The sequence below is a fragment of the Microcaecilia unicolor genome, chromosome 6 (genome assembly GCF_901765095.1).
Source record: "Microcaecilia unicolor chromosome 6, aMicUni1.1, whole genome shotgun sequence".
Lineage (NCBI taxonomy): Eukaryota > Metazoa > Chordata > Amphibia > Gymnophiona > Siphonopidae > Microcaecilia > Microcaecilia unicolor.
In genome coordinates this window covers 256,605,274-256,627,203 of record NC_044036.1, presented here as the reverse complement: position 1 = coordinate 256,627,203, position 21,930 = coordinate 256,605,274, and the positions used below count along the sequence as shown (strand labels likewise).

At 44.2% G+C, this 21,930-nt stretch overlaps 1 protein-coding gene and 1 long non-coding RNA gene across 2 annotated transcripts in view; one reads left to right on the top strand and one right to left on the bottom strand.

Moving 5' to 3' along the window:
* Window positions 1-21,930, top strand: part of ASTN2 (astrotactin 2) — a 1,362,231-nt gene that overhangs the window by 752,697 nt on the left and 587,604 nt on the right. The window contains exons 11-12 of the mRNA XM_030207206.1: window positions 9,537-9,641; window positions 16,578-16,757. Of these exons, the coding sequence (XP_030063066.1) occupies window positions 9,537-9,641; window positions 16,578-16,757 (285 nt within the window). The remainder of the gene's footprint in view (window positions 1-9,536; window positions 9,642-16,577; window positions 16,758-21,930) is intronic.
* The window catches only part of LOC115472784, a 477,801-nt gene that overhangs the window by 4,300 nt on the left and 451,571 nt on the right, over window positions 1-21,930 (bottom strand). The gene's annotated exons all lie outside the window — the stretch shown is intronic.

Here is a 21,930-nt window from a genome sequence, read left to right as displayed (position 1 = left end):
GAGTTTCTCCTTTATTGTTGTCTAGGCTGTTGCTGTGCTGTGGCTTTCCAGGCTGTTACTGTGCTGTGGATTTCCTGTGGCAAAGGGAGATTCAGGAGGAGTGGATGCTGAAACTGGCAGTTGCCTGAGGGCTTCCACATCAAGCAAGCTGATAAATGATGATAGTTTTCTTGATGGATGTTTGAAAACATTTCTCCAAACATTGGATTTTTTTGCTAGATGAATGTAATTATGAGAAACGTTCAGCTGCTACAGTTGCATACTTTGTGCCGAAAAGATAAAATTGACCCTGAACTCTGTGGGAATGAAACGTGCTTTGGCTGCTTCCTTGTAGTAATAAACAACCTTTTATTTAGTTTTTCATAATTATAAAGATCTCACACTCATCTTGTAACAGATCTGTGTACATATGGAAGCCACAATATATAGGGTCAGCCTAAGAGAAGCTGATGCCCTAGGCAAACCTCGTTCAGCCATGTTCTCCCCTTGAGGTACCTCAAAGCCTTACCTCCTCCACCTAACTCACCCCTCTTCATACTCACCATTGCTGCATCACTCTCAACCAAGTCCACCTGGCATGGCAGCCTTGTTCCACCGCCTCCAAACTTTTGTTTCAGAGGGGGAGCAATGGGCTCTACCCTGGGCACGAAAAAACTGAGACATCACTAGTACAGACTCTAGCAGCTTAACTGTTAAAAGGCATATACCAAAGGGTGCTATAGATAGGAGTATTGTTACTAAGCTATGGTAAACACTAACACCTACTTACCGCAGCTTAAATGGGCTTACCGTATGGCATGGTATGCCAAGACATTCCACAGTAAGTGCCACACATGCGTACTCAAACCACGTGCTAAAATACTTTTTATTCTTTTCATAGAGGGTGTGTGTGTGGGAGCAGAGAGTGGGCATTTTCTGCGGTAAACATGTAACATGTCTGTATTACTGCGCACTGATTAGCACAAGATTAGCGCATAAGCCCTTGCCACCTACAAAATAGGTCGTGGTAAGGGCTCATATGCTAATCTTGTTCAATGAATCTAATTAACAGGTCAATACTTCACCATAGCAGGGGTGCAAAGGATCACATCAAAACAATATAAACCCAATGCTGAGAATTTTTATAAAAACTCAGAACAAGTAACGAGCAATCAATATCGATTCTCATATGACCTCAGCGATCAATCCTGCAAACAGCCTTTAGTTAAGTAATTTCTTCATACTGTTGTAAGAAAACTAAAGATTTGAAAAAAAAAAAGTTTTGGCAGAATAGTGTTTTCATATTAAAGATGGATTGTAAGTGAAATTCACATTTTTGACTGATGAAGAGGCAGGCGAGCCAAGAGTTGAGTGGCTCTTGTGAAAAGAGTTGCTGCTGAGGTCATATAAGAATCAATATTGATTACTTGTTGCTTGTTCTAAGATTTTCTAAAAATTCTCAGTGTTCGGTATATATTGCTTTGATGTGAATCTTTTTCAATGGCCACACACTAATAGCAACATTAGTGCATGACCATTAATACAGAAATGTGAAAATTGGCCATTTGCTGTTCTAAAAATAGCCTTAGCGTGTGGGAAAAGCCTGCGAAAAGGCACGCTAAGGCCACTTTTTAGTTCAGCTTTTAAAAGGAACGCATAGTGTGAGAAACTACCTAGTCTAAACTTAAGTCAGCATATTCCAAGAGAATATAATGCATGAGACTCATCTGAACACAACAGTGCTCTAAGGGGTCCTTTTAAACTGCGGTAAAAGGGGCCCTGTGCTAGTGGCAGTAGCTGTTTTTGCTGCATGCCAGGGTCTCTTTTACTACAGTGAGTAAAAAGGCCAAAAAAAAGAAATGGTCATGGGGTAAGTTTACATTTGCCACGTGGCCATTTCAGGGGAAGCACTTACCACCACCCACTGAGGTGGCAGTAAGGGCTCCCACGCTAACCTGGCGGTAACCCCCTGCAATATTAAGTTTTCAAAAATTCTGGCAGTGCCAGAAATGCCATGCACTGGGGATGGAACTACACATTGGGCCGGCGGTAGTTCCAGGTTGCCACACGGCAACCCTTTAGTAAAAGGGGCCCTTGGTGATAATGCTTGGGATCTCAAGTATACTATACATCTATTGATATAGCACACTATTTTTCTAAACAGGATTGCAATGCACTTTAACTATTTTCCAAACCTACATGCATTCATTATGGAAGACAGACAACCTGATAGTGTATTTCTGATGTAACAAATAATAAAGAGAATGAAAGAGACTGTTTTAATCTTCAGTAAATACTATCTCAAAACGTTCCAGCTTATAGTACTTTACACAATCTTAAAACCTCATGGAGTACGATTTATCTGGAAGGAAAAAAAGCCTCAGAACCTTACCTCCACCCTGGATTCTGGTGACACAAAGAAATTGGTGCTTAAAAACACTGGCAAATTTTTTTGGTCATGCCTTGAGACAGCTTTGCAGCAAAACTCTGACCACAGAGTTTTGACATATGGATTAGCATTTGTTTTTGACAGCAAAGTTTTGTTTTTTTTCTCTTACTTGAGTCACGTTTGAGTTTTTGGATCCATTGAAATTGAACACTAGTTGACTTTTTCTTTAACTAACCTTTATTAGATATTTTAAGAGCCAACAGCCTACACCAGTGACAGTAGATACACAATGGTTCCTTCAGTGTACTTAGCTAATACATGTATAAACTAACTACCAAACAACAACCCCCCACCCCCCTAGTTGTCCCATACATACCAACCTCAACCTTTCTCACCTACAAAACAGGGATGGACTCCTCCCTGGTGCAAATTCTTCATTGTACAATATCGGCGTGTACCAGGAATAATGTTTCCCACCCAACAGGGGTGATCACATGATCTGCCAAATACGCATAGTTACCACACGAAATGGGACCCCCCTTCCCCCAATGAGACCCCACTGGTAACCAGGGAAGATGGGACATAGGTACATCCTCCTGTTCTAACTCCACCCACTGTTTTACCTCATACGTTTGCCAAGCAAAAAGTGCTTGAAGTTGGCAGGCATAATAATATTTGTACACATCAGGCACTGCCAATTCCCCCCATCTCTTTTGCCTAGCCACAAGATATGTCCAGCCACCCTTTGTCACCTCCCAGCCCAGAGGAATCTGTGGAACATACACTGTATAGACTCCAGTTCCTGGGATGGAATCCAAATTGGTAAAGCTGTAAACAAATATGTGAGGCAAAATCATCATTTTCAGCACTTCAGTATGCCCCAACCAGGACACAGTCAGCCTAGTCCAACTCTCCAAGTCCATCACCAATTGACAAATGTTTATAATTTAAATCATACAATTGTCATCCCTCCCCAAATGGATACCCAAATATCGCAGAGAAATTCGCGCCCAGCGAAATGGGAACTGAGCTTGTAATTTCAGTATCTACTCACGAGGCAAACATGTTCAAAATTTCAGATTTACCCATGTTAACTCAAAACCCAGACACTATTCCATAGCTCTCCAACTCGGTAATAACGCCCCTCAAGGAATTCTCTGGGTCCGTCAATGTAATAACATCATCCGCAAATAAATTAAACTTTATGCTGAGTCCCTTGCACCTCAACACCAGATATAGAACCATTAATATGCAGTTTATATGCCAACTAATAAAAAAGGCCCATTTCTGAACGAAATGAAATGGGTGCTAGCAAGGTTTTCCTCAGAGTGTGTATATTTGAGAGAGTGTGTGTGAGAGTGACTGTGTGAGAGAGCGAGAGAGTGAATGTGCGAGTGTGTGTGACAGAGACAGAGTGAGACTGGGTGCGAGTGTGTCTGTGAGAGAGAGAGTGTGTGTGTGAGATTGAGATTGTGTGCCACCCCCCCTTCCCTCCTTCCGAGTTCCAGGGTCATCTCCTCCTTCCCTTCCTCCCTCCGAGTTCCAGGGTCGTCCCCTCCCTCCCTCCCTCCCCCTCCAGGTTTCAAGTTCTCCCCTCCCTCCCTCTGAGTTTCTGGGTCCCCCTCCTTCCGAGTTTCAGGGTCCCCCCTCCCTCCCTCCCAGTTCCAGGGTCCCTGCCTCCCTCCCTCCCAGTTCCAGAGTCGTCATCCCTCCCTCCCTTCCAGTTCCAGGCCCCCTCCCTATGAAGTTTGAAAGTCATCTTGACTTACCTCATTGGGGTTACGGGGGCCGCCAGCAGCGGTAAAAAGCATGCAGGCTCGGCCCTTTTCTCTCTCTCAGCTGTGGTCCCACCCTCATTTCCTGTTTCCGCAATGGCGGGACCACAGCTGAGAGACAGAAAAGGGCCTAGACTGCACGCCTTTTACCGTTGCTGGCGGCTGCCGTAACCCTGACTTTGTAAGTGAAGATGGAACGACGGGCACCGATACCTGAGCGGGAAGCGAGAGGGACGTGGGGTTGCGGAGGAGAGCGGCAGTGATGCAGAGTCCGAAGACAGTGAGACAGAGGCGACCACAGTAACATTTCCTGATGTCAGGCACACAGGCTTCTACTGCGGGAGAGTGACGTCAGGAGATGGTTACGAACCCAGTAAGACACAATGGAACGTTGAAAGAACAAATTATTATATTAGATGGCTCCATAGCCAATGCAAACAGAATCGGGGAGAGGGAACGCGGCTTAGTAAAAGGGCCCCTTTATTATTAAATTCAAAGTACTTTCGTTGAACTAATTGTAAATGGTACTTGAGGTCCTCCAACTCCCAATCCCATAACCGCTGTTGGGCGATTCCCATCTCACTTAAAACTACCCTGTCATCTGGGCGTGCCTGATGCAGTAATGCCAGGTGAATACGTAGTTCTGCTACTTCCAGCATCCAGGCCCTTTTCCTTTGCACTGCTAGTCCTATCAAATGTCCCTGCATAGTCTCTTTTAATCCTTCCCAGAGAGCCTCTGCGGAAACCTCCCCAGCATCATTGTGGGCTAAGTAGTCCTCCAACCAAGTCTCCACCTGTCGTACCAATCTGGGGTCATCCAAAAAGCCATCATTAAGCCTCCAATACTTCACCCCACTAGGGGGCTCAGATTTGGCTAACGTCAGCCACACTGGTGCGTGGTCTGACCACAAAATTGCCTCAATTCCTAATTCAGGCCCAGATGCACAAAACCTAACAAGCCAGCAACGTGGTTTTTATACCAGTTCTAGCCGGTTATCGAGCAAGGAGTAAAACAAGACATGCACAAAGGGGTTCTCCGAACTCTTGCCCTATCATGGTATCATGGAGCACACACTGTATAGACTCCAGTTCCTGGGGCAGTCCTGACAGCTCCAGACCTCCCATTAAATTTGAGTGAGCTTCACACAACAAAATATTAGAACAGAGGGACTGCTTTTAACCAGAACACAGAATAGTGTGACAAAACTCCAACCTGAAAGGCTGTAGGGAGTTGGTGAGAGGAAAGGATCATGCATCAGCAGTCTGCGGCCAGGCAGAGAAGAAGGAGAGCTGCAGGAGTTCTTGTGCTTCCGCTGCCCTGTTCTGCCCCTGGCAAGGAAGTGGGGGTAGCAGAGGGAAGAAGAGAACCCCGGTGCCCACAGGAGCTAACTCCAGGCTCCCAGCATCAGCTGACCCCCACCCCCAGCTCCTCCCCTGGCAATAGAGTGCAGGATCCCAGCTTGTTTTTTGAAATTAAAAAAGCTATGCCAGCTCTCATACACGCAGCTTGTCTGTGTGTATGAGAGCCATCTGTAGCATGCGCAGATCAATCACGCTTAGCAATGGGTTGCTCTACGCATGCTCAGCTGGCCGACTGGCTTCTCCCCATCGCATGCAAATGAGCTGGGTCACAAAAGCAATGAGCAGCTCATTTGCATGTGATTTGAAAATACAAATGAATTATTAACGGGGATCCTAGTGCATTTGGGCCTTAATAAGCTGGGGATACAGGCCCTTTGCCACAAAAATGTAATTCATTCTAGAATAGCTATGGTGGATGAAGTATATTCCCTATCTAAACAATGTAATTCCCTCCACCCATCTACCAAATCCAATGTTTATAAAAACTTATTGAAGCATTTCCTATCCCTCTTACCATAGCCCACTCCACCTCCATTAGTATTATCAAGCCTTGGAGCGGAGGTCAAGTTAAAATCCCCTCCTATTATCAATTCCCCCTTCTGATGACATAGGATTTCCACCAGATATTGATCCACAAATTCCCTTGTCCCTTGTTTGGTACATAAAAGCTAACTAATGTAAAATACCCTTCTGTACACATTTATAACCACTAACAGGTAACACACGGTGGTGTCCTTTTTAATCTGCTTAACCTCTACTCCCAAATCTCTTGAAAACAGCAAACCCAACCCACTTTCTGTGATTTCCATAGATTAGCAGCCCAGATACCCAAAGGGTACATAGCTGATCTCATTAACCTCTCATGTTCTCGTCAGAGATGGGTCTCCTGGACAAAGCAGATATCCCCCTTCAAGCGCCCCAATTCCCGATAGAATAAACTACGTCTCATAGGTGAATTGAGGCCTTTAACATTATATGTGACAATTTTCACCTTTGATTTCCCCATGTTCCTGTTCCCAACAAAGTAGTACATAAAACCTTCAAAATGACAATGGTACTGGACGGGGCTTCAGTACCATATAAGGGAGTTTCACAGGATGGTCTCTCAGGAAGAAGGTGGGGCGGGTTAGGTGAGAAACAGGGAGAGATGGATGGTTGATAAGAGGGTGACAAACTAGTATAATTGTATGGTTTGTAATGGGATAGAAAACCTAGATCTTTGTTAAGTCCTGTCTGGTGGGTACAAAAATATTTCATCATTTTGACTTCAAAGGTCTTACGTTCCTGAATTGTCTTAAAGTTTCCTTTCAGTATTCTCGCCATGAAATCATTCATGCAGTGTTCTGGTTTTGTAAAGTGGTGGCCCACAGAAGTGGCATCCTGGTTGGTACTGTCATGCTTCATATGATGTCTATGTAGATTGAATCTAGTCTTTAGCATCTGGCTTGTTCCTCCAATATACACCCATTTTCACACTTTTTGCATTGGATGATTATATACCACATTTGAAGATGAGAATGTGAAGGAACCTCTTATGCTGAATGTTTTTTCCCATGTGAGTGGCTGTGGGATCCTGTGAAATGTGTTGGCACAGTTTGCAGCTTGGTATATTATAGGGACATGTGCCATTCTCTTCTTTCTGAGCTTGTATTTCACTAATTTGTGCCTTATATTAGGTGGCTGTCTGAAGGCCAGCACTGGTGGGGCTGGGAATATCTCTTTCAGTAATTCATCCTCCTGGAGTAGTGGCTGTAGATCTTTTTTTATTTTTCTCTGTTTTTTTAGCTCTGGCTTGTATGTCACTACATGGGGGATTCTCTCTGTGGCTTTTTTTCCTTATACTGCAATAGATTTTCTCTGGGTATTTTTACACCCACCAGACAGGATTTAAAGATCTGGGTTTTTCTATCCTATTATAAAACCATAAAATTATACTACTTTGTCGTCCTTTTATCGGCCATCTATCTCTCCCTGCCGCTCACCCAGCCAGCTCTCCCTATTTCTCACCTACCTCACCCCATTGCAAGAGCAGTTAGTTGCTCCTATGTAGAAAGCGCTAAGGGCCCCTTTTACAAAGCGGTGGAAAGGTTTACCACTCGTTAAAAAGGAAGTACCTCTGGGATACCGCAGCAGCCCGGCAGTACTTCCCACCCCCAGCTCGCTATTATATCCGGTGCTACACAAATATATTTATTTTTGTAGTGCCAGGGTGTACCTGGCGGTAATTAGACAGTAAATTACAAAAAATCAGGAACAACAAACCAAGTTAAACCATAAACTCACTATAATAAACTTGGGTTCAAAATAATTTATCTTTTTTTATATATGCACTTTAAAATGCTATAAATATTATAAAGTGTTTTAAATGTGCTCAGACCATACCGTTTACACCCATTATTTTGAACCCAAGTTTATTATAGTGAGGTAATTAGACAGTGCCACGCGCTGCTCGGTTACCGCTGGGCTCTCCCCCCTCCCCCCCGAAATGGCCTTGCGGCAAGTGCTTTACTTGCCACACGACCATTTCCTGCAGGAGAAAAAGACTACTCTTTGACCAACTGCGGTAAAAGGGGGCCTCAGTGCGTATCAAGAACATGTGCTGACACCAGCGCATGGCCCCTTTTGCTGTTGCTTGGTAAAAGTGGCCCACAGTGATTCAGCGTTAACTGAGCTGGTGTGTTAATGAGGATGTACTAATAGGATTCACATCGATACCATGCCCATATCATTAATAGTTTTATTACATTTGCTATACTGGCAAGCAGAGCAGAGCAATGAACAGATTAATTAAAAACAAGATAAAGGGATAAGGAAAAGGAACTAGGACAGTAAACCAAACACACAGGAAAGATAAGAGAAGGGAGGGGGACAGGTGTTAGGAGTGGCAGATAGCATATAGGATAGAGAACCAAGCTTTGGCTTCTCAAAACAAAATTTCCTAACGTGCATATTACTGTAATAGTATCTTCGTTGGATGTAAGGCCCAAATTATGAAAAAAACTTCAGACCGCCCAGAACACGGCAGCTAGACTTATTTATGGGAAGCCTAGGTTTGAAAGTGCAACACCCCTCCGTATGAAACTTCATTGGCTCCCTATTAGAGAACGAGCCAACTTTAAGGCCATCACACTAATCCACAAGATCATCCATGGAGTATCACCAAGTTACATGGTCAATCTATTAAACCTTTCGACCAGAAACATGTCAACATCTTCACAATCATACCTTAACCTGCACCTTCCCAATTGCAAAGGACTAAAGTACAAAACCTACCATACATCTAACTTCCCCTACCTGGGATCCCAACTCTGGAATGCTCTGCCAGATACATTCGATCAATTAGTGAATATCTTCCCTTTAGGAAACTATTGAAAACCCATCTATTCAAACAGGTTTACCCGAATGATCTGACATATAGTAAGTAATCATAAGCAATCCATCTATTTACCGGTTCAACTAATCATTAACAACAATGACTCAGAAAATATCTCCTACCAACCTTCTTACCCTCCATGCTCTTCCCAACTTCTCCTTTATCACCCCACCTCCATACCTATCCCTATCCTTTCTCTCACATCTCTTCTATTCCATTTACTTCTTGTTCATTTGTCCTATCACATACCTCCTTTGTTGATTCTGATACTACAGATTGTATTCTCTTGTTACTATGTAAGCCGCATTGAGCCTGCGATGAGCGGGAAAACACGGGGTACAAATGTAATAAATAAATATTAACAGGTACTGCAGAACACCTTAATGTGCTCATGCAGTAATCTTCTTAGCGTGTTTTAAGGGCTTAACACCCTTTAGTAAATATACCCCTAAATTTGTACCTGAGGCAATGGAGGGATAGGTGACTAGCCCATGATCACAAAGAGCAGCAGTTGCATTTGAATCTGCCATCCCTGGTTCTCAACCTGCTGTTCTAACCCTTAGATGACTCCACTGGAGTTCTTGGTGCCCTTCCATTCACATTTGACTTATTATTTTCCAATTTTTCTTGGTTTTTATTTTTTCTTCTGTCTCTACAGGTGATGTCAGGTACAGTGAGGCAATGGGTTATCCAATGGTCCAGCAATGGAGAGTCAGGAGCAATCTGTATAGAGTCAAACTCAGCTCTATCACACTGGCAGCGGGTAAGGATGATTTTTTTCTAATGCTCTATAACCACATGGTTTTAATTTCTTTTTTTCACTTTTGGTTACCCCCTGACTCTGTCAAGTTGAGCTAAGAGTAGTTTTACCTGCCTCTTCTCCTACCACATTCCCAGATTGCACCTCTGCACTTGCCCTACTTTTATTAGAATACTGAAATTAAAAGCCTGTATACACGATGGAGAAAAACCAGGATTGTCCAGATGACTTGCTGCCAGTTACTGACCTCGTTCTAACACCAACTCATTGCTCTTGGAACAAGTTATCATCCTCTCAAATACAGACCCTCTTCTGGCAGTAGATCACTATTTCCCAGATAATGAACCCCTCTGGCACAGAGAAACGTTTTAACAGTTGGGCATTTTGTCTCAGATAACTGCGACAGGGAAGTGGGGCAATGCTATTACTGGATGCCTGGTAGGAGCCTATTCTATAAAGATACATAGGTCCCTATTTCCCTTTTATAGAATTCTAATGTAACCACTTAAATATACGCTTACCAGCACTATATCAGCTATAGAGTTGGTGTGCTAGCACCTAAGTGCCAGAGACACCCATGCCACTTAGAGATTTCTATAAGTTATGTATGTAAATGTGACTCCTGCCCAAGTTGCAACCTTGGGTATGTCCCCTCCCTTGCAAAAATACAGGCTTTGTAAGTGAAGCATGTACTGTAGTTACAGAAAACTACCACAATTCTGCCTAAGTACTAAATATGTGTATGTGTACCACATGTGCATATATGCCATTCTAAACATTTTATACATATAATTGGCAGGTAAATGTTAGTTCAAAGCTCAGAACACTCCACAACCTTATGTGAAAATCATTTCATATCAGCAAATATTGTGGGTTAAATGAACATTATGAGGGGCATAATTGAAAGGAATGTCCTCATTTCAAGTTGGACGTCCTCGCAGAACGTCATGATCCAGGGGTGGGGAAACCCGTATTTTCAAAACAAGATGGACGTCCATCTTTTGTTTCAATAATACGGTCAGGGACGTCCAAATCTTGATATTTAGGTCGTCCTTAGAGATGGTCGTCCCTAGATTTGGTCGTTTCTGATTTTCGGCGATAATCAAAACCAAGGACGTCCATCTCAGAAATGACCAAATGCAAGCCATTTGGTCGTGGGAGGAGCCAGCATTTCTAGTGCACTGGTCCCGCTGACATGCCAGGGCACCAGCCGGGCACCCTAGGGGGCACTGCAGTTGACTTCATAAATTGCTCCCAGGTACAAAGCTCCCTTAGCATATGTGCTGAGCCCCCCAACCCCCCAAAATCCCACTACCCACAACTGTACACCACTACCATAGCCCTTATGGGTGAAGGGGGGGGGGGGTACCTAGATGTGGGTACAGTGGGTTTGTGCTGGGTTTTGGAGGGCTCGCTGTTTCCTCCACAAACGTAACAGGTAGTGGGGGGGATAGGGCTGGGTCCACCTGCCTGAAGTGCACTGCACCCACTAAAACTGCTCCAGGGACCTGCATACTGCTGTGATGGACCTGAGCATGACATCTGAGGTTGGCAGTCAATATTTTGAAAGATGTTTTTTTAGGGTGGGAGGGGGTTAGTGACCACTGGGGGAGTAAGGGAAGGGTCATCTGGTCAGTTTCAGGCACCTTTTTGTGCCTTGATCGTAAGAAAAACATGACCAGGTAAAGTCGTCCAAGTGTTCGTCAGGGACGCCCTTCTTTCTTTCGATTATGGGTCGAGGACGTCCTAGTGTTAGGCACACTCAAGTCCCGCCTTCACTACGCCTCCGACACGCCCCCTTGAACTTTGGCTGTCCCTGCAACAGAAAGCAGTTAGGGACGTCCAAAATCGGCTTTCGATTATACCGATTTGGACGACCCTGTGAGAAGGACGTCCATCTTCTGATTTATGTCGAAAGATGGGCGTCCTTCTCTTTCGAAAATGAGCCCTTACATGTTACAAACTTGAAAAAAAGGAGGAAAAAGGCCTCATAAATTGCCAGTGGTGTTTCAGTGCATTCACACAAACAATCAGCAACAAGACTTGCAATCATCATTGGCCAAAAAGCCTCCTTCTATATACAGTCACTTATTATATATAACATCTTCCTATTTAGTAAATTTTCTTATGAACAAAAAGCATATCCAGCATAGTTCATATGATCAAAACTTCAAGCACACTTATACTCCTGAAAAGGTCCCATTTCTTCTAAAGCTTTATCAAGGAAGTGTGCCCAGAAATGGTTCAGCATTCTGTTACCTTCATCTTTAGCACTTCAACATGAAGCATATCTGGGTTTAAAAAGGTTGGACAAGTTCCTGGAGGAAAAGTCCATAGTCTGCTATTGAGACAGACATGGGAAGCAAATGCTTGCCCTGGGATTTGTAGCCTGGAATGTTTCCACGATTTGGGTTTCTGGTACTTGTGACCTGGCTTGGCCACTGTTGGAAACAGGATATTGGGTTAGATGGACCATTGGTCTGACCTAGTATGTCTACTCTTATGTTTTAAAAATAAAGAAATCTGCGGTAGCATGTTCCAGTGCTTGGTGCCCTGGACTGACAAAATGGAGCGTCAGGTAAGATCATGAATTAGTTCTCTGAAAAAAGGTACAAGTGAACCTCTTTGCTGTGATGATCTGAGCATTCTAGAATAATAATAGGGGTTAAGAAACAGGATCGCCAGATTTTTGGATCCTGAATACCAGAAGTATAACCTTGTAAGTAAATAAACTGGAAAGAGAAAAACAAAACATATTTGGCTAGTTTCTTATTTAGATTTATTTCACACCTTTTCGTGGCTCTTGAATAGACCAATGCTCCATAGAACCGGGACAGTCTCTTATATATATGTGTACAGTTCTGCATACAGTGGGGGAAATAAGTATTTGATCCCTTGCTGATTTTGTAAGTTTGCCCACTGACAAAGACATGAGCAGCCCATAATTGAAGGGTAGGTTATTGGTAACAGTGAGAGATAGCACATCACAAATTAAATCCGGAAAATCACATTGTGGAAAGTATATGAATTTATTTGCATTCTGCAGAGGGAAATAAGTATTTGATCCCTCTGGCAAACAAGACCTAATACTTGGTGGCAAAACCCTTGTTGGCAAGCACAGCGGTCAGACGTCTTCTGTAGTTGATGATGAGGTTTGCACACATGTCAGGAGGAATTTTGGTCCACTCCTCTTTGCAGATCATCTCTAAATCATTAAGAGTTCTGGGCTGTCGCTTGGCAACTCGCAGCTTCAGCTCCCTCCATAAGTTTTCAATGGGATTAAGGTCTGGTGACTGGCTAGGCCACTCCATGACCCTAATGTGCTTCTTCCTGAGCCACTCCTTTGTTGCCTTGGCTGTATGTTTTGGGTCATTGTCGTGCTGGAAGACCCAGCCACGACCCATTTTTAAGGCCCTGGCGGAGGGAAGGAGGTTGTCACTCAGAATTGTACGGTACATGGCCCCATCCATTCTCCCATTGATGCGGTGAAGTAGTCCTGTGCCCTTAGCAGAGAAACACCCCCAAAACATAACATTTCCACCTCCATGCTTGACAGTGGGGACGGTGTTCTTTGGGTCATAGGCAGCATTTCTCTTCCTCCAAACACGGCGAGTTGAGTTCATGCCAAAGAGCTCAATTTTTGTCTCATCTGACCACAGCACCTTCTCCCAATCACTCTCGGCATCATCCAGGTGTTCACTGGCAAACTTCAGACGGGCCGTCACATGTGCCTTCCGGAGCAGGGGGACCTTGCGGGCACTGCAGGATTGCAATCCGTTATGTCGTAATGTGTTACCAATGGTTTTCGTGGTGACAGTGGTCCCAGCTGCCTTGAGATCATTGACAAGTTCCCCCCTTGTAGTTGTAGGCTGATTTCTAACCTTCCTCATGATCAAGGATACCCCACGAGGTGAGATTTTGCGTGGAGCCCCAGATCTTTGTCGATTGACAGTCATTTTGTACTTCTTCCATTTTCTTACTATGGCACCAACAGTTGTCTCCTTCTCGCCCAGCGTCTTACTGATGGTTTTGTAGCCCATTCCAGCCTTGTGCAGGTGTATGATCTTGTCCCTGACATCCTTAGACAGCTCCTTGCTCTTGGCCATTTTGTAGAGGTTAGAGTCTGACTGATTCACTGAGTCTGTGGACAGGTGTCTTTCATACAGGTGACCATTGCCGACAGCTGTCTGTCATGCAGGTAACGAGTTGATTTGGAGCATCTACCTGGTCTGTAGGGGCCAGATCTCTTACTGGTTGGTGGGGGATCAAATACTTATTTCCCTCTGCAGAATGCAAATAAATTCATATACTTTCCACAATGTGATTTTCCGGATTTAATTTGTGATGTGCTATCTCTCACTGTTACCAATAACCTACCCTTCAATTATGGGCTGCTCATGTCTTTGTCAGTGGGCAAACTTACAAAATCAGCAAGGGATCAAATACTTATTTCCCCCACTGTATATCTAATAGCATTATACAAATTATTAAATAGTAATCTCAATGTGAGTTACAGTTAGGCAGTTAGGCACAGTAAGAACAGCCTTATTTCTGGAGAACTTAAAAGCTGTTTGCATCTGAGGCCATGAAAGTTGAAGTGATTTGCATAAGGTCACAAGCATCAATAAAATTTGAACCCTGGCTTCCCTGGCTCTCAGCCCATTACTCTATCCACTAGGTGGCTACTCCATTTTTTAAGCTGTGGAAGCTTGCTATTCACTCCTCAACCCATGTGAATTTTGTCGAAAAAAATTATGGGCCTGATATTAAGACCTCAGGATTTAGGCCGGCTAACTCCTGCAGTCGGCACTGAGCCCAGGTATTGAAGGCCGGGCCATTTCTGGTGACTGGCATTGAATATCTGGTTTCTTTTTGGCCAGTTTGAACTTAACCGACCAAGGAGATATTCAGCGCTGGCCGGTTAAGTTGGAACTGGCTAAAGATATTCCACCTACAGACGCGGCCATATTTGTCAGCCAAACATGCCAGCCAGATGCTGAATATAAGCACCGACCGGCTATGTCACACGATATAACTGGTCACACAGCTAGCCGCTAAGCACAATATTCAGCCAAGATAGCCGACTATCTCGCGCTGGCAATTGGCACTTAGCTAAGAACCATTTAACCGGCCAGGTGCCATTTTCAGCTGGTTGTGCCATGACACATGGTGTTGTTGCTGATAATTAAATAAAACTGGGCAGAATAGATACAGTGGTGGAAATAAGTATTTGATCCCTTGCTGATTTTGTAAGTTTGCCCACTGACAAAGACATGAGCAGCCCATAATTGAAGGGTAGGTTATTGGTAACAGTGAGAGATAGCACATCACAAATTAAATCCGGAAAATCACATTGTGGAAAGTATATGAATTTATTTGCATTCTGCAGAGGGAAATAAGTATTTAATCCCTCTGGCAAACAAGACCTAATACTTGGTGGCAAAACCCTTGTTGGCAAGCACAGCGGTCAGACGTCTTCTGTAGTTGATGATGAGGTTTGCACACATGTCAGGAGGAATTTTGGTCCACTCCTCTTTGCAGATCATCTCTAAATCATTAAGAGTTCTGGGCTGTCGCTTGGCAACTCGCAGCTTCAGCTCCCTCCATAAGTTTTCAATGGGATTAAGGTCTGGTGACTGGCTAGGCCACTCCATGACCCTAATGTGCTTCTTCCTGAGCCACTCCTTTGTTGCCTTGGCTGTATGTTTTGGGTCATTGTCGTGCTGGAAGACCCAGCCACGACCCATTTTTAAGGCCCTGGCGGAGGGAAGGAGGTTGTCACTCAGAATTGTACGGTACATGGCCCCATCCATTCTCCCATTGATGCGGTGAAGTAGTCCTGTGCCCTTAGCAGAGAAACACCCCCAAAACATAACATTTCCACCTCCATGCTTGACAGTGGGGACGGTGTTCTTTGGGTCATAGGCAGCATTTCTCTTCCTCCAAACACGGCGAGTTGAGTTCATGCCAAAGAGCTCAATTTTTGTCTCATCTGACCACAGCACCTTCTCCCAATCACTCTCGGCATCATCCAGGTGTTCACTGGCAAACTTCAGACGGGCCGTCACATGTGCCTTCCGGAGCAGGGGGACCTTGCGGGCACTGCAGGATTGCAATCCGTTATGTCGTAATGTGTTACCAATGGTTTTCGTGGTGACAGTGGTCCCAGCTGCCTTGAGATCATTGACAAGTTCTCCCCTTGTAGTTGTAGGCTGATTTCTAACCTTCCTCATGATCAAGGATACCCCACGAGGTGAGATTTTGCGTGGAGCCCCAGATCTTTGTCGATTGACAGTCATTTTGTACTTCTTCCATTTTCTTACTATGGCACCAACAGTTGTCTCCTTCTCGCCCAGCGTCTTACTGATGGTTTTGTAGCCCATTCCAGCCTTGTGCAGGTGTATGATCTTGTCCCTGACATCCTTAGACAGCTCCTTGCTCTTGGCCATTTTGTAGAGGTTAGAGTCTGACTGATTCACTGAGTCTGTGGACAGGTGTCTTTCATACAGGTGACCATTGCCGACAGCTGTCTGTCATGCAGGTAACGAGTTGATTTGGAGCATCTACCTGGTCTGTAGGGGCCAGATCTCTTACTGGTTGGTGGGGGATCAAATACTTATTTCCCTCTGCAGAATGCAAATAAATTCATATACTTTCCACAATGTGATTTTCCGGATTTAATTTGTGATGTGCTATCTCTCACTGTTACCAATAACCTACCCTTCAATTATGGGCTGCTCATGTCTTTGTCAGTGGGCAAACTTACAAAATCAGCAAGGGATCAAATACTTATTTCCACCACTGTATACCCTTAAGTTCTTATCTGTTACCATATACATTCAGGAAAGATTTTGGCTATCGCATCTTTGTGTTTTGCTAAACTCTATGGGGTAAACAAAGCTTTAGGTGATGTATGAATGTTATTTTCATTTTGTACAGGTTTTGCTAATATATTGAAAACATTAAACAAGGAAAGCAGCCGGGAGGAGCTCCTGACTATTCTGCAGCAGTACGGGTCCCATTACATAGCTGAGGCACTATATGGATCTGAGCTCACCTGCACCATTCACTTTCCCAGCAAGAAGGTCCAGCAACAACTCTGGCTCCAGTATCAGAAAGGTGAGACAGCTGAGAACCAAAGTCCATTGATAGCAGATGCTGTAGATTGCTACAGGGTGGCCTCTGAACATCACATTGTGCAGCAGACCTTGAAGGGTTATGTCTCAGATTTTTTATTTATTTATTTTTGGCAAAGGGCATTAGTTCTGAAAGTGATTGCATGCACCATAATAACCCGTAGTCAATGTACTGAAGATAAAGTGCCATTTGTGCTAAGACTTCTAGACAGCCATGATGTGAACTCAACTGCCCATTACTAATCCATGTTGTGTTCAGCTCCTGGAGAGCTGTAGGTGATTTGGGGAGGTTCATATAAATGTGACATAATTGAGCTGTCTTGGAATTGCTCCATTTTTATAGCTGTAGCAATGATGCTATTTAAAGGAAGTGTGTTAAATCAATAGCAGACTCATTCAGGTGCCCTATAAATAACGACACATCATTAAACTCAGCAATAAACTTCAGGATTTCGAAGTCATACAATTAGGTTATGTTTATAAAAATTATCACTGCAGCCTTGCACAAGCCGGTTTGTTTCCTTCTGCCAGAAGGCAGAATGTTGTGGAATATGTATCCCCTTATGCAACTCTTTATTTCATCTATGTAAAGAACCCATTATACTAAGTGCTGACCCAAAGCATTCATCTGCAATTAAAAGCAAACTCACACAAGGGTCATCAGTTATCATTCTGAAAATGACACATGGGAAAGCAAGGCAAGAAATTTGTTATTGAACCACAACTACAATTTTATATTCTATTTGTTAAATACTTCCTTATTTTCATTCCTGTTTATCTTCACTCCATTGCCTCTTTGATGCCATGTCGGGTGACTGGGAATTTGTAACTAATCAGAGACTGGAAGTGATATCTTGTATGAAAGTGAGCCCATTAGAGGGCCCTTTGGTATTTGCAAGGGTTGCCAGTGCCACTCCGTCTCTGCTAGCCATCATACCTATCTTGATCACTTCTCCTCTGCCATTACTTGAACCTGGTTCTGATGAGCTACAGTGATATACCAACTATTCTTGCTTTTCCATGATGACAAAAATAATTGTGCACTATCTCTTGTCAAACCCCTTCCACTACCTCTATACCCTCCCAGTCAGATTTCAAGTACACCACAGTGATTAACACATCAGACCCCTGGTGCGAGTTCCCAAATCTAGCTTCAATAAAGGATGGATGGGGATGGGATTTGATATACTGCCTTGCTGTGGTTACAATCAAAATGGTTTATATATTACTAGTAAAAATGGCCCGTTTCTGTTTGAAAGGAAACGGGCACTAGTAAGTTTTTCCTCTGAGTATGTATGTTTGAGAGAGTGTATGTGAGAGAGACTGTGTGAGAGAGGCTTCCGTTCCTGCTGTTGTGCATTCCCCGTGTTGTGCTGATTCGCTGCTCCCTGTATTGTGGCTCCGCCCCTCTTCCTTCTACTGGCCAATCTGGTGTGCGTTGTGTGATGTCACTTATCTACTCCACCTCCAAGGGATCCACGGTTCCAGGCAGCCTCAGAATGTTGGAGATGAGAATTATTATATAGGATATATAGGTACTTATTTTGTATCTGGGACAACAGAGGGTTAAGTGACTTGCCCAGAGTCAGAAGGAGCTGCAGCAGAAATCAAACTCAGTTCCCTGATTTTCAGACCACTGCACTAACTACTCCTCCACTCTAAGGGACTCTAAGATAGGATTCCCTGTTCACAATTTATGAAATTACAAGAGCACTAGAAGGGGGGGGGAGGGGGACCAGCACTTGAGAGCCCTGAGTATTTAAAGCTCACCGCTATAATGCAATTCAGTGTGGAAAACGAGTGCTTTTCATTAGATTACTAAAGTTGGGTTGATGAGAGGGTGGTCAAACACCAGGTAAAACAGAGAACTGAGCTTGGACCATTACTTGAGGAAGCAATTAGAGTGGTCTGTAAGCAGATTCTTAGCACCAGGCCATGTCAACAGCTCCTGTATAGAAAAACTTAGATGGTATCAGGAAGAATTGACAAAAAAACAAACAAACCCAAGAACAGATAAAGAACTGACACTCAAACAGTATTAGAACCACTGGTTGCTAAGGGTGTGCTGTCATTCAGTGTCTCACATAAATGGAGGCACTGCTCAAAGGTACTGATGATCAGGCTCAGCTGACCAGATAACTTAAATTGAGCTATCTGCTGCAACACCTGAGTATTCTTTAGCAGCAGCAATGGTATTTAAAATATGGATTTTAGATTTAACTACTCACTTTTTCCAAATCAGAGCTCAAGAGGAGTTACATATTCGCATGTGAAGCCTTATTTTTGCAATAGCCGTTGAGGTAGGGAAAGGAACATTCAAAGTCTGGATATGTATGGTGTTCCAGGGACAGTAAAAACTTTTATAGGTATACTAGTAGAAAAGGCCGGTTTCAGGCAGAAATGAAACGGGCGCTAGCAAGCTCCCCCCTCCCCCAGTTCCAGACCCCTCCATCACTCCCCCCCCCAGTTCCAGACCCCCCCCTCGGAGTTCCAGACCCCACCTCCCTGCCTTTCTCCCTCCGATTTCCGGCCCCCCTCCCTCGGAGTTCCTGACCCCCCGTGTCGTGACCCTCTGGAGCCCCCCTTCTCACCGCCAAAGCTCCCCAGCCACCATCACGCACCTGTGCTGGCGGGGGACCCCAACCCCCGCCAACCTATCTTCCCAAATGCTTTTAAAAAGGAAGCGGGGCACCGCAGGCAGCCATTGGCTGTCAGCTGTGCATCCTCTCCTCTTCTCACCTTTGACGTCACTGCCCCTGGAGAAGAACCCCGGAGGAGCGCACTGCGCAGCGATGTCAGAGGTGAGAGGAGGAGCGGATGCACAGCTGACAGTCGATGGCTGCCTGCGATGCCCCGCTTCCTTTTAAAAGCATTTTTGCAGGGTTTTTTTTTGTTTGTTTTGTATCGGACGGGGGGGGGGGGGGAGGTACCAGCGCTGAGCTGATGTAGGACAGAGGGGGGTTAGCGGTGGCGATCTGTTTGGGGGGGGGGGTTGGTGGAGCAGTGGCTGGGGTGACTGTGGGGGGGGGAGGGTGAAGCAGTGGGTGTTGCGACCTCGGGGGTTGGGTGGAGGGGGGCGCGGTGGCAACATGTGGGGGGGTGGAGGGTGGTAGTGGTGGTAACTTGGGGGGGTTGTAGGGGTGAGGGGCGTTGACTTTGGGGGGGCATGAGCTGATGTAGGACAGAGGGGGGCTGGCTCTTAGTGGTGTAGATCGATGTCTGTGACGCCCTCGCATCAAACGTAATGACGTCGAGGGCGGGGCAAACACTCATGGGCAAATTTCGATCTACACCACCATAAATTTAGAACATTGGGACATGTGGAGGCTTCATGAGAATGTTGGGGTTGTAAATTATGTCTGGAAGGGGCGTGGCTGAGGACGGGTCTATGAGTGAGAGTGAGTGAGTGGTGCTGACAGCCTAGCCTACCAACAGTACAGGGCTTCAGTGTTTCCCTACCACACAGTGAGCTTCAGAACGTTGGACGTGAGAATTATTTATATAGATTAGAAGCAAGAAGCCAGCAAAAGAATCAGTTGGCCTGCTAGATGACCGAAGGGTAAAAGGGGCTCTCAGGGAAGACAATGATAGTGGAGAGATTAAATGAATTCTTTGTTTTGGTCTTCACCAAGGAAAATTTGGGAGAGATACTAGTACCAGAATGGTATTCAAAGCTGACAAGTCAGAGAAACTGAATCAAATCTCTGTAAACCAGGAAGATGTAATGGAGCAATTTGACAAATTGAAGAGTAGCAAATTGCCTGGACCAGATGGTATTCATCCCACAGTACTGATAGAATTGAAAATCCATCTGCACAAGCCTTGTTCTGATTTTACATTTTAAATCATTTTATTAAAGTATAAAAAGAAACAATATTCTGTACAACTGTCATTTTATAACTCACAAACAATACAGAACAAAGGTCAACAAAATCCCTGTCTCATCTTACAAATATCCCCTCTACTATCAGAAAAACTGAACAAGCCAAATTACTACAGAATGCTACATAGAAAATTCATGCTAACAGAATACCTCGGTCACACACACACACACACACACACACACACACACACACACAGAGAACATAAATGCCAAATACGTAATAGCTGACCAAAAATGATGTGGAGGGGCATTTTTGAAAGGGATGTCCAAGTTGCGATTTGGACGTCCTTGCAAAACGGCGAAATCTAGGGGCAGGGAAACCCATATTTTCGAAAGAAGATGGACGTCCATCTTTCGTTTTGAAAATACCATCAGGGATGTCCAAATCCTTAAATTTCGGCGTCACTAGACATGAACGTTTCTAATTTTCAGCAATTTTCAAAACCAAAGATGTCCATGTCAAAAACGACCAAATGAAAGCCATTTGGTTGTGGGAGGAGCCAGCATTTGTAATGCACTGGTCCCCCTGACATGCCAGGACACCAACCGGGCACCCTAGGGGGCACTGCAGTGGACTTCATAAAATGCTCCCAGGTACATTTTCTATCAAATTAATGGATTTCCTGTATGTTTTTAATATACATTTTCTTTTTAAGATGTAAACCATTGTTTTGCAAATGCAATAAACAGTATAGTAAATAAATAAATGATAAATAAATAAACGATACATCCCTTACCTTGTGTGCTGAGCCCCCCAAAACCCACTACTTCCAACTGTACACCACTACCATAGCCCTTACAGAACTGCTTTGAAAGTAAAGTCTCAGTACTCTTACGAAAAACACTTTTGCTCTATATAATGTTCACTTATAGGTAGGTAAGTATAGGTCTTCTAAACTCCAAGTCGTCTGCTGTATCTTTACTCCTCCTCATAAGGAACACAATTTGGCAACTCACAGTTAAAAAGAGTAATGTCAGGAAATTCTTTTTCACAGAGAGAGTGGTTGATGCCTGGAGCACCCTTCCAAGGGGAGAAAAAAAAACGGTGACAAAATTCAAAAGGTGTGGGATGAACACAGAGGATCTCTAATTAGAAAATGAATGGTATAAAATACAAAACTTAAATGGTTGCATGTTTGTTTGCATGTCGAGTGCCACTTAGATGGACTCCGGCTGTGAAGAACTATGGCCCATGCTGGAGAAGCTTGTACGTTCTGGGTTCCATATTTGGTATAGGATGGGCTGGAGAGGGCTTTGATGGAAACTCCAATAA